At 38.8% G+C, this 12,348-nt stretch overlaps 1 protein-coding gene across 2 annotated transcripts in view; it reads right to left on the bottom strand.

Annotated features, from left to right (window-relative positions):
- Positions 1-1,994: 1,994 nt before the first annotated feature.
- The window catches only part of GFRA1 (GDNF family receptor alpha 1), a 230,390-nt gene continuing 220,036 nt past the window's right edge, over positions 1,995-12,348 (bottom strand). For both annotated transcript variants that reach the window (XM_006121312.2, XM_014572648.2), the window contains one exon: positions 1,995-11,677. In XM_006121312.2, the coding sequence (XP_006121374.1) occupies positions 11,516-11,677 (162 nt within the window). In that variant the 3' untranslated portion in view covers positions 1,995-11,515. The remainder of the gene's footprint in view (positions 11,678-12,348) is intronic.

Genomic DNA, 12,348 nt, shown 5'->3' with positions numbered 1-12,348 from the left:
TTGATCAGAAATAAATGAATTGTAATTACTAGATGCCTGCCAACACCCATCCTCATCGACCAATAGGATGTGAACTCCTCCTCCCCCAACTTGTGAATTTCTTCCTTTTTATAAAATTAGGGCTCAAGAGATACACACACAAACTTTCATTTCAAGTCCTGTCTAAAATAGCGCCAACATTTTTAAAGGATATGAAAAATTGGAGCGATGTGGAAAAGAGCCAGAAAAATTATTCAAAGGATAGAGAAAATGCCTTACAATAAGACACGTAAGCTAAACAGATTGAGTTTCTTATGGAAAAAAAAAAAAGACTGGGGGGGGAGGACTTGATTACTGTATATATGAGCAATGATATGGTGGAACATATCAATTACTGAAGGGTCCTTTAAGTTAGTGGAAAAACGTAGAACAAGAAACAATAATTGGAAGTTGAAATCAGATGAATTTAACTGTAAATTACACAATTTGTAATTGGTGAGGTTGATGAGCCATCAGAACACAACTCCATCTCTTGAGGTCTTCACATCATGTCTGGAGGCTTGTCTGGAAAAATATGATTTAGCTGACCCAAGATGACAAGGGAAAATTCAAAGGCCTGTGATATACAGGCGGTCAGCCTACATGATCTAATGGGCCTTTCAGGCCTTAAACTTAGACACTCTGAAGTGACCCATTTGTTTTGAGTTGGATCCTGGGATGTGCAGATATGACAGTGAGAGGCCTATCGCATGTTTTAAAATTTGTTTGCTAAAGCAGTTAGAAAATGTATGGGTGTGTCTAGACTACCTAGTTTTGTCGATAAAAGTGGACTTTTGTCGACAAAACTATACCAGCGGCTACACTACCGCTGAGTTCTGTCGACATAACGTCGACAGAACTCAGCAGTTTTGTCGACGCTGGTAAACCTCATTTTACGAGGCATAACACCTTCTGTCGACAGAACTCTGTCGACAGAAGGTGTTATTGCCTGTAACATTGCGTCCAGACTACGGAGTTCTGTTGACAAAGCAGCTCGCTTTGTCGACAGAACTCAATGTGTCCGGACGCTCTTTGTCGACGGAAGTTTTGTCGACAGTATCTGTCGACAAAACTTCCGTCGACAAAACGCGGTAGTCTAGACGTACCCTATGATTGTGGCAATAATATGTCTGTTTCTAATTGGCTCATGGATATACTGGGAGCATGTTCAACATGGTGTCCTACAAATTTGTTTTGCTCCTACCTTGCACCTATCCAGAACACTCTATGGAAATATTTTATTTTACATATTTTGGAAGACCTCTACACTCTTCTTACTCGTTTTCAGAGTTCTGAATCCCTGAAGACTTTCTCTGGGATTCTTCTCATCTTGTTTCAGAGTATCAAATGTCCTTTTTTCATGGACTAATCCTGTCTGTGTGTTTGTGAAAGAGAGACCTAATGGAAAGTAGACCATAGCTGTGTCTCAACCATTTTGATTTGATGGTTTTAGCTCATAGCATTTTGGTGAACCACTATATACCAATAGTACCACAGAGTTTTGAGCCAGGAAATGTACTGACTTTTAAGGAACAAAATTTTTATTATTGAGGCCAGCTCTACATTATAGGGCAATGTTGAACTAAAGCATACAACGCCAGTATGTGAATAGTGTAGTTGGAGTCGATGTTCCTTAGTTGTAATTTCTGCAGCATCCCCACTGCGGAGGGTCAATAGAGAAACTATCCTGTTGACTCCCCTTATTCTTCTTGACCAGAATCAATGGTTGGATGATCAGTGGTTGATTTAGAGGGTCATTACTAGACCCACTAAATCAAGCCCTGAGAGACTGATCCCTTTGGTGCTGATCTCTTGGTAAGTGAAGACAAGGCCTTAGTCTCTCAGATCATAGTCAAGTGTAGAATAAGAGAAATAAAAAAACCCACCCTGAATATTTTCTTTTAGAGAATCAAAACTGTCCTTCCCTAGAGCTAGCCATGCAAAAAAATGACTAGTACAGAACCACAAAAACAGGCTTTTTAATAAAAAGAGAGACCAATGTTTATTGAGTGGGATTTTCTTTCAGCTATGTACAATAGTTGCATGAGCATTGTGCCAGCAGAAAAATCAAAACATCACAAAGTTAGTTCCAAAGTCCAGACAGTCCAAACAGCAATGTCCTTAGCTCAAGTCTAAGTGAACAGTAATAGCCAACAGTTGTTTTTGATTTTTTTAACATAACTAAGTACCTGGCAGAGTGCCTGTGAGAGGACTTGACACATACTAATCTACAATGGGATGTACAGACATCCATAAAACAACGTATTGAGAATTTATACAATATAACAAGGTAACAATTTGTATAAGAATTTCCTCCAGAAAAGGAAGCAGGAATAAACTGATGGTTTGGGGGGGGGGATAGGAAATGGAAAAATAAACAGAGCTCTTCTCAATGTATGGACTATATTCACAGTGAAAAAATCAATCCTACTAGCTTCAAATGCTGCCAGTTACCTCAGCCTGCATTCCTCCTCCCATCCCCACTCAATCTCTTTATCAGCCTCAAATAGTAAAAATACTTTAAAGCCCAACTTCATTCTATTTCCCTTCCACTGTAGTTCTTGTCAACTTGTATTATACAAAAACAGCACAAATTTAGACATACCCTCAGCAAAAAGAAACACTCACTCAGCTTCCCAGCATGAGGAGGATTAATCACAGCTAATTATGTCAATACCAAGTGATGATACACATAACACTGTATAAACCCCATTAAGCAAACTCACTGGCAATAACTGTTAGGGGGGAAACAAAAGCAAATAATTGGCAAAAGTTGTCTTCTGTGTCATACTGCTTTGAAGTCATTTCTTCCACTGTTTGGCTTTAGTCTGTTTCCTTCTTAGCCAGAAACAATGCAGTGTCCATGGGAAAGGTAAAACATGTTGTAGATATGCCTGATTACTATAGTGAACGGTCAGCCTAACAAGAAATGGCAATGTGCTTTTTACAACCATATTTTTCATTCCTTTGTTACCCATAAATCTTTTATTTGGAGGGCAGGAAGACAGTGATAAAGAAGTTGGGGGTGAGCTAAAACAAGATTCTAGACCCATGAAAGATGCACATTGCATGATGGAATTCTATCTTTGAATATGGGGTGGAGGGGGTCGTCTCTGATTAGGTTAGTTAAGGATAAGGTGTGCAACCTAATATTGTGTAGAGGTAACAGCACCTAAGCTATTAGATATGAAAAAATAATCCTCCTTTCCCCACTCTTCATGCCTTTGGAAACTGTCATTTTCCCAGCCACCGCTTGCCATAGTCATAGGAGAAATTCCCACATTGGTCTTAAGGGGGCATTTGGCCCACTGGGGCTATAGACATGCATCAGACAAGCAGGATTTGGGTCTCTTTTTCTACCAGCCTATGGCTTCAGCGTAATCTTGGCCCTTTACTGTCTGCAGTGTTTGCAGTTAAATAAAAAATTGTCATCACCAGCCAGCATTTTTGTATCTTTCTGAGATCTTGCATCAAGGCTTTGAGATTCCTCATTCCATGTAGGTCACTCAGACACCCAGGATAAAACCCTGATTCTTCGACTGTGTTCCAAAAATGTGCTTATGGGTTCAGCAGGCTTTGCCAGGCTTAGGGGATTTCCCTGTGGCTCAGTAGATTCATTTTTTAAGGGTCACTATGAAGGGTAAGTGTCATGGGCAAACTTTAGGTTAGTAAGCTTGCTCTGTATCATAAGAATAATGGGTGAGTGCCAATGACCCTACAAGCTTGGGCTTATTTGTCAAATGTGAATCTCTGGAAAACAGTATGCTCGCACTTCTGTAAGTTAATTTAGGACAGGTTTGGCAGCCCTCGAGGTTCAAATCTTTTCTAAGGTACAGAACAGGTATAGTCCAGCACAGGTAGTGGTAATGCTAGCTACTCCACACTTAACCTAGGAGTGACACAATTCAGGGGGTAGCTTCTCATGTGAAATTTTGGACAACTGGCTGGTTTATGTAACATGGCCAGTTGTCCACCAGGAAGTATTTCAAACCCGCAGCAGAAGTGAATGGCTCTGTATCTCATTACTAACTACTTCTGAGCCTTTCTTTATCATCTAGAGTTTAGCTAAAACAACTCGGCTGTGTCTAGATTGGCCAGTTTTTCCGGAAAATCAGCCGCTTTTCCGGGAAACTTGCCAGCTGTCTACACTGGCCGCTTGAATTTCCGCAAAAGCACTGACTTCCTACTGTAAGAAATCAGTGCTTCTTGCGGAAATACTATGCTGCTCCTGTTCAGGCAAAAGTCCTTTTGCGCAAAATCTTATCACCCGTCTACGCTGGCCATGAGTACTTGCGCAAGAACACTGACGCTCTAATGTATAAAATCAGTGCTTCTTGTGCAAATACTCTGACGTGCCCGCTCAGGGATAAGCCCTCTTGCGCAACTGTTCTTGTGCTAGAGGCCAGTGTAGACAGGGAACATTAATTTCTTGCGCAAGAAAGCCTGATGGCTAAAATGGCCATTGGAGCTTTCTTTTGCAAGAAAGCGTCTACACTGGCACGGGAGCTTTAGCTCAAAAACACATCTCTTGCACTAAGGCACATGCCAGTGTAGACGCTTTCTTGCACAACTACTTTAACGCAAAAACTCGTGTTAAAAGTATTTGCGCAAAATCTTGCCAATGTAGACGTAGCCCAAGGCAATTGACTTGGTCTATTGGGACCCACAGGGCTAAAAGGAGCAGTGTAGACATCAGGGCTGAGGCTCTCAGAGTCTCCCCTTCACGGTGGGGTTTCAGAGCCTCAGGCTTCAGCCTGAGCCCAATTGATTACATGGCAATTTTTAGCTCAGGCGTTTGAGACCGCTGACATGGCCTAGCTGTGGCCATGTCATGGGTCTTTACTGAAGTGTAGATACAGTATTAGGAGTGAAGACATTGCCTGAATGGGAACCCATTATGCTGGAAGCCACAATCTAGGACAGGGGTCTCCAATTTTTTAATCACAAGCTCACTTTTTCAATTTAAGTGCAATGTAAGATCTACCTCCAACCCAAATACCTTTGCCCTGTTTCCTTCCTGCCCCTTCTTTGAGGGCCTGCCCCTACTCCTGCACCACCCCTTCTCAAGGCCTCACCCTACTCACTTCAGCCTCCTTCCTCCCCCATCCTCACTCACTTTCACCAAGCTGGGGTAGGGGGGTGGAGTGCAGGCTCTGGTCTTAGGCCAAGGAGTCTGGAGTGTTGGAGGGGTTCTGGGTGTAGCACAAGGCAGGGGGCTGGGATCCAGGAGGAGTTTCAGGGTGCAAGCTCTGGGAAGGAGTTTGGGTGCAGGGGGATGCACCTCTGGGGCAGGAGGTTGGGTGCAGGAGGTGGTTCAGTGCTGGGACAGGGGTTCAGGAAGCAGGCTTTGATGGGGCACCATTTAACTGAGACAGCTTCTGGGTGGTGGAGCAATACCTAACCTGGTGTGGCTGGAGTAATTATCCCTGTGGTAATTGCTGCTCCTGCAAGCAGATAGCATGTACAGCAATGGCTTCATAGCACCGTGTGCTGCCCCTCATCTACAGGCACTGAGCCCCCAGCTTCTAACCACAGTTCCCCGTTATTGATCAATAGGAGCTGCAAGAGTGGTTTCTGCAGGCAAGGACAGCATGTGGAGACCCCTTGCTCTGCCTCTCTCAGGGGCTGCAGGGACATGCCAGTCACATCCAGGAGCAGCAATTACCAAAGGGATAATTACTCCAGCCACACCAGGTTAAGCATTTTAGAACTCACTGTTTGAAGAATTAAATTTAAGCATAAGAGAGAAATGAATTTATGAAATGCAGAGACCAGTCAAAAACCAAAAATCACCCTCTTTGCAAGCAGTAACAGAAGTAATAACAATCCCCGTGTATATGTTGGGTGGGGAGATGAGTGAAGGACAGTGTGTGTTTGTGAGAACAACATACACACACAGTGGGTGAGTGTGACAAAGCTCTGCATTTCTAAGCTCCCTGCCACCCCTTCTCTCTGTGCAGAGTTAGGGTACATAAGTGGGAGGGGGGAGGACACCCTGACATCAGCACCCTCCCCCCTTCTCGCTCCCACATCCTGCACAGCAGGCAGGAGGCTCCATGGGACAGTTCCAAGACAAAGGGAAGGAGCAGCATGACAGTAGGTGGAAAGGCAATTGAAGTGCCAGCATTTGATAGCTTCCTAGCCAAACCAGTCCGGATGACCTGTCAGAGGCTCTAAGATCCATTGGTAGATCCTCATCTACTGGTTGCTGACCACTGATCTATGATGATAAACACCACTGAGAAATTGGTTGAATCCTGCTTTTTCCCCTTTAAGTTACAAACTCTCTAGTTTTAAATTCCTCATTAGCTTTTAATCAATGCTATTTTACTTGGGTAAACTATGAAAAAGCATAATATTTGACCAAGTGGTTACTAAGGTATATGATTTATGAAGAGTAAAACTTCCCCCATTTTGATAAAGTGGAAAAATTTCATGAATCATTTTTCCATTAATATTATATTTAAATTATAATAGTAAAAATGTTTGACTACAATATTAAAGTAAAAAAAGATAATGTCAAAAATGAAACATTTTGACTTCATCAAAATGGCAGATCAGAGCAGCAAGGAAGCATTGTATAAGGTGAAATCAAAATGTTTCACTTCCTAATAAATCCCAATTTTTTACTTCTTTCCTAATTCAAGATGAATCCAAATTTTAAAAATCTCAAAATTGCATGTAAGGTTGAAATTCCTCTTTCTTTTAAGCCACTCTACTGAAAACAAAAAGTGCTGACTTGACAAGCCACTCATTCTTCTGAGAGAGGTGACACGTCTCCCAAAAAGCTAGATAGAAAAAGCTGACTATTTTTTTATGAAGAGATCGGACAGAGACATGGAACATCTTGCTCCAAACCAAAGTTGTGTTTCACAGCACCAAGGGATATACTCTCAGAAAATGGAAAGGCAAATCGTTAGAAGAAAATGTCATGGGGCAGGGCAGAAGAAGAGAGAATGAACCTTCGAACTCCAGAAAGCCTCAAATGGCCATAAAGTGAAATGCCACCAAAGGAACTGAGCTGGTAGGACAGAACATATATTAATCCAGGGATGTCTCATCTTTAAATTTTCCTGACAATTTCATTGGAAACAAACATATTTCTATTGGGGCTCGTGTGATGCAAAGTGGATGCATAAAGCATTTGAAAACTGGGGCATGGCACAGGGGACCTTGCTTCAGTTTTTATTTCAGTGCTCTTGTAAGTAAATATATATTATTCTATGGATTAGACCCACCAATGTATTGAAGCAAAATAGTTGCAATTTATGAACAGCCAAATAAAGCTGAACTGTTTGGCTTGGATAGCTTATAATAAAGAAATAATACATTCTCTATTAGGTCCTCTCACTTGCCCAACTTTTGCTGCCCGTTTTAAAAGGGGCTAGTCCCCAGAACAAGAATCTGGCTCAGTTCCCCTATTTTATAGTGTTCTGGTCTGTCAACAGTAACATATTCCAATGGGCAGCGTGAGACAGACCTATCATGTGATGGACCTATGACTAACTTTCCTCAGCAAGTGTTCTATGCATCATTCTTCTCCCTTCCTGATTCTATCTACCTTTCCTCCCTCGATATGCCACTTTCACGTCAACGATCTCCAGAGCATGGCTGCCATTAACCCTAGCATTTGCTCAAAGCATAATCAATTTCCTGGTGTTTCATGCCATAGTATTGGCCACGTCTCAAAAGTTTATGGGCAGTAAGACACATCACAAGTCTGAGGAAAAATAGCAATACTTTTAAAGAGAAAATGGGAGGGGAAAAGGCCAAATGATCATGAACTAAGATTGGACTGAGATTTTAAGGGGTGTTTCCCTCCTCCTCTGTCACCTCCAATGTAATATTACTTTCCTATCAGGCATGGTAGTTTTTCATATTCTGAGTTCATTGATTCAAAGTGCAGCAGCTGTGAAATTATGAATGGACTCATCTTAAAAAAAGGATAGGTCTTATTAGAATGTCATTAAGTTAAAAAAAAATACTGGAAATAATTCTCCAGACAGAACCTGTAAAATGTTTTACAAATTATTAAGATCTTTTGTAGCTCTTCCTAATGAAATAATATGGCTGAATTTTCTCCAATGGAAGAGGGCCTATGCATCAACGAACCCTCATGAATGCAGTCTTGCAAGGTGATGAGTGCCCTCAGAAATCATTTTAAGCAGCTTTTTAGATCAGGCTCTTAGTATATGACCAAAGTGGTGACAGGACCTTCTGAGGGACCCCTGTACTTAACAGAATGAAATTTAATGTACTTTTTTGTTACTAGTAGCAAAATATCTATTGTCGTTCATAGCTTGCATCTTTTGTATAGTAATAGCTTGGGAAAGTCAGATTATATGTTATATAGTGCAAAATGTTGTCCATATATCAACACATTGTGCATTGGCTCTTCAAGATGCTGGTTGGTTTTTTTTTTAAGGTAATGATCAGATATACTTAACATGAAAAATGGAAATTTGTCTCTAATCCGTCTAATGAAACTTCCTGTTTCATTGCATTAACTGAAAAGGATGGCTTATGTATCTTTAACTCATGATTTAATTTAAACATATAGCTTACTTAGAAACAACTGAGTTGATTACATTTCTGGTTTAAAGCCTAGTTGTCATCAATAGGTGCTTCCTGTATTGGGATGGCTGCTTGCTTGGCCGTATATATACTGGTAATATAAATACACTGAATGAATACATGAAATCCAGTCTTAGTGTCTTTGCTTAGCACTCAGTACATGCAAATCTAGTAGCTGAGAGGGAAGAGGTAAAAAAAAAAAAAGACAATTTGCTTACTTTAGTACTGTAGCAAATGAGCGTGTTGACAAGGTCACAGTGCTAAATTGACATTGTCTGCACCACACATAACTACTAAAAATCCACCAATATTTGCATGCTGATGTCCGTAAGAACCTCTTTAACGTGTCAGACTCATAGTTTTTTCCCTTTAGGTTGTTTAATAAGCAATTTATTTTTAAATTAAGAATCCAGTGTGCTTTCAATTTATCCAGGAAAAATAGAGTGCTACTTCTTGTTTGTGGTAGACATGGTCAGCTTTACAAAACAGTCTGTTTCTGTGTCATACACATGACTCTTGCTAAGTCAGATAACAATTCTATTTTTTATCAGATGCTAATGATAGTTGCTGTTTGCAGTGTTAAGCAGTCATTCCTTTTATTCTGAATCACACTGGTTCAGAACTATAATAATCAGTATAATGTAGATAGATATATTAAACTTAAATACATAAAATCTTCAGAAAAGGTATGCACTGTACTAAGATATTATTAAAGCTACAGATATTATTTACCATTTAATGGGCTGAATATAAATGATATTGTAAAGAAACATTGGTTGATCAAAGAAGGATTTAATCATTTTAATGTTTATGGATTTGTTTTGAAAAAAAATTAATTGGGTAATGTCAGACTTTCCAATTATAATCCTGTATGCATTAGCATTTCACTAGATTATACTTCCAGCTCTTTTTGACATAAAAGAATTTATTTTTAAATCTTGGATCTAGTTATCTTTTTTTCTTGTTGTCACTAGTTTTCAATAATTTGATTAGCTTTTACAAGAAAAGCGACCACTACCACCACAAGGGATTTTGTAGGAATAATACACTATATGTTTCTTCTCCAAAATTCTGAAACCTTTGGAATTAATTTGAAGTTTTTTTTATCAGTGCAGAATTAAGGAGTAATGTTGTCTAATTTGTTATGTTTAATGGAACACAGTACTCTTGATGTCTATCAGAAAATGCTTTGAATTGTACGTTATATGACTGTACCCAAGACTACAAAAGTGAATTTGAGAATTTTTTTGCATTGCTTTTATTAGCTTGGTTAAAAGAAAATTCCCAAGTACCGATCAGCCAATAGCTTAACAATTTGTTAGTGAGATATTTTTTTACATTCCTAGCATTAGTGGATTTCTAGTTTGTATTTTTATTACAAATAGCTGATCTGGAAATTTCAACCAAACACATCATGTTAGTTTTCAGTGTAAAACGATAAATTAAGCATGAAGAACTCTATGTCTAGCACAGTTATCGTCTACTTTCAATAAAAACAAAAACAGATTACTGTTTATAACAGTCACCAAGCCATCACAGTTAAGTATACAGACAGCCCTTAGGAAATATGCTGCCTATTTGATGACATTTAAAGCTTTAAAGAATCCCTTTTTAGATACTGCAGAAAATCATCATGACTCAGCATAGGATGTTGGTGTCATCAAATGAAAACAAAAGTATTTAAATTGTGTGCATCAGCAATATTGCTTTTAAACCATGTATGGGCCCGATCTTGTATTGCCTTATTCCAGTCAGCAGCCCAGTGAGCTACAATGGAAATACTCGTGTGAGTAAAAACCACTCACATGGGTGAGGTTTGCATGACTGTGCCCATAATTGAAGCAACAATCCCTTTATATGCTGATTTTAGTAGTATAAGAAATGATACACAATCACATTTCTGTTTTATGTCTTATTTTCAGTCTGCAATGGTGTGATTGGAGAGCTAAGGCATAAAGCTCCCTTAACTTTTAGAGTTGATATACTGTGTAAATATAAGCAGGTAATGCTGTTTTAGTAGATGAAATAAATTGTATGTCATTTTTATTAAACCAACAGAAAAATAACTAGACTGTATTATTACAATAGAAGTATAGAAGACCAACAATTGTACAATTGAAACTCTTTAGCAAAATTTGTTTCTATTATATATAGCCTCAAAATTTAAATAAATTTAGTGTTATGAAGTGTTCACAACGATTGCTTCTTGTTAATTTAAGGAATTTTCACCCCTCATTAAGGCTAAATTTAATTAAAATTTAGAAGTACTGGTCAAAGTTTGCTATCACACTGTTTTTATGAGATTTTAACTGAAAGATGCACAGTACACCTGTATGTGACTTATAATGGCTTCACAGCAGGGAATGCAGAACCACGTATATTACATAAACATTTAAAGAGGAGAATGCTAATACACTGAAAGTTTAACATCAGTAGCAAACTATCAAATGAAGATGTTTCATGAAGTCCACTCTGTGGGAGAACATTCACCATGTGACAAAAACCTGGCATCCTTGTTAGTCTGATGTTCATTTCATTTTTAAAATCAAAATCATTAAATGAGATAAATAGGATCTTAAGACAACTGACATCTTCCTTCTTAGGTAAAGGCCAGAATTAAAATAAAAATAAAAAATCCAAACAGGTTGCTTTACAGGCCAATTTACATACTGTCTCTTTAAAACACTGCATGCCCAAAAGCCTTCTGGGTTTGGAATGTAGCACGGCATCAAGTATTTCACAAAGCCCCCTAAATATCACAAGAAGCTTTAAAAAAGAAAGAAAGAAAGAATTCCAGTTGAATGAAACTGTTTTAGCAGAGTGCTTCAACTCAGCTCCTAGAACTGGAATTTCAGATAAACAACAGAGGACAGGGAACAGAATTTTTTTTTGTTTTGTTTTAACATGTCCTTTTATAATGCAGCTACAAGGTTTCTGATGAACTTAAGAACAAAGAGATTGAGAGTGCAATTGTCATCAACATGAGCAGTGTGCTTAGACTGAAGCTTGTAGGAAGAGCAGATGAATTCTCTGAAGATATGTGACTGGTGGAGACTCTGACTGTGTTGTCCTTTCCGATAGCATTCTGCAAGAGACAACACTTTCCTTGGTCACTATATACAATATAGTATATTGTAATATATTTATATCCATTTAATAAAATTCATCCTGTTTGTCAGTTTCTGTCCCTCAATTTCATGTATTTTACCACCATGTATTTAAGTATGCGAGAAGCATGAAACAGGATGTCAAAAAAATGGAGATATTAAAATACAATGTGATTGTAACTGTCAAAACACTATAAAGGGTCATCACTAATCAGGCCCCCAAAAAAGAATAAATAAAATATCTAACTTTCTAAAATTAAGCAACTTTTTTAAAAGATCTGTGTTCAACATGGAAGGATTGAAAACCAAAGTATTGTTAGATTCCCATGGGTAAGACCGGAAACCCCATCAGAGTAGGCTTATGGGCTGGCCTAGCAACAATAGCAATGTCCATTTAGTTTCTTTTTCCATATACTGCATTTTCACATGCCCTTGGTTTTCCACAATCAAAAAGTACTTATGCAACATAAAATAAAGCAAAATATATGCAGCTAAACATTACACATACTAAATTAACAGGATAGTATTAGGTACAGATTGGCAGGTCATGTGCAGCTACACAGGGACAATACACAAGGACCCCAAGGTCAACAGGAAGGTTACAGATTGACTCTCATGGAAACTAATCTTCTACCTCTAGGGATGGGTC

The sequence above is a fragment of the Pelodiscus sinensis genome, chromosome 8 (assembly GCF_049634645.1).
Source record: "Pelodiscus sinensis isolate JC-2024 chromosome 8, ASM4963464v1, whole genome shotgun sequence".
Lineage (NCBI taxonomy): Eukaryota > Metazoa > Chordata > Testudines > Trionychidae > Pelodiscus > Pelodiscus sinensis.
Note: the sequence above shows the minus strand (reverse complement) of the source record. Positions and strands in the feature narration are given on the sequence as shown.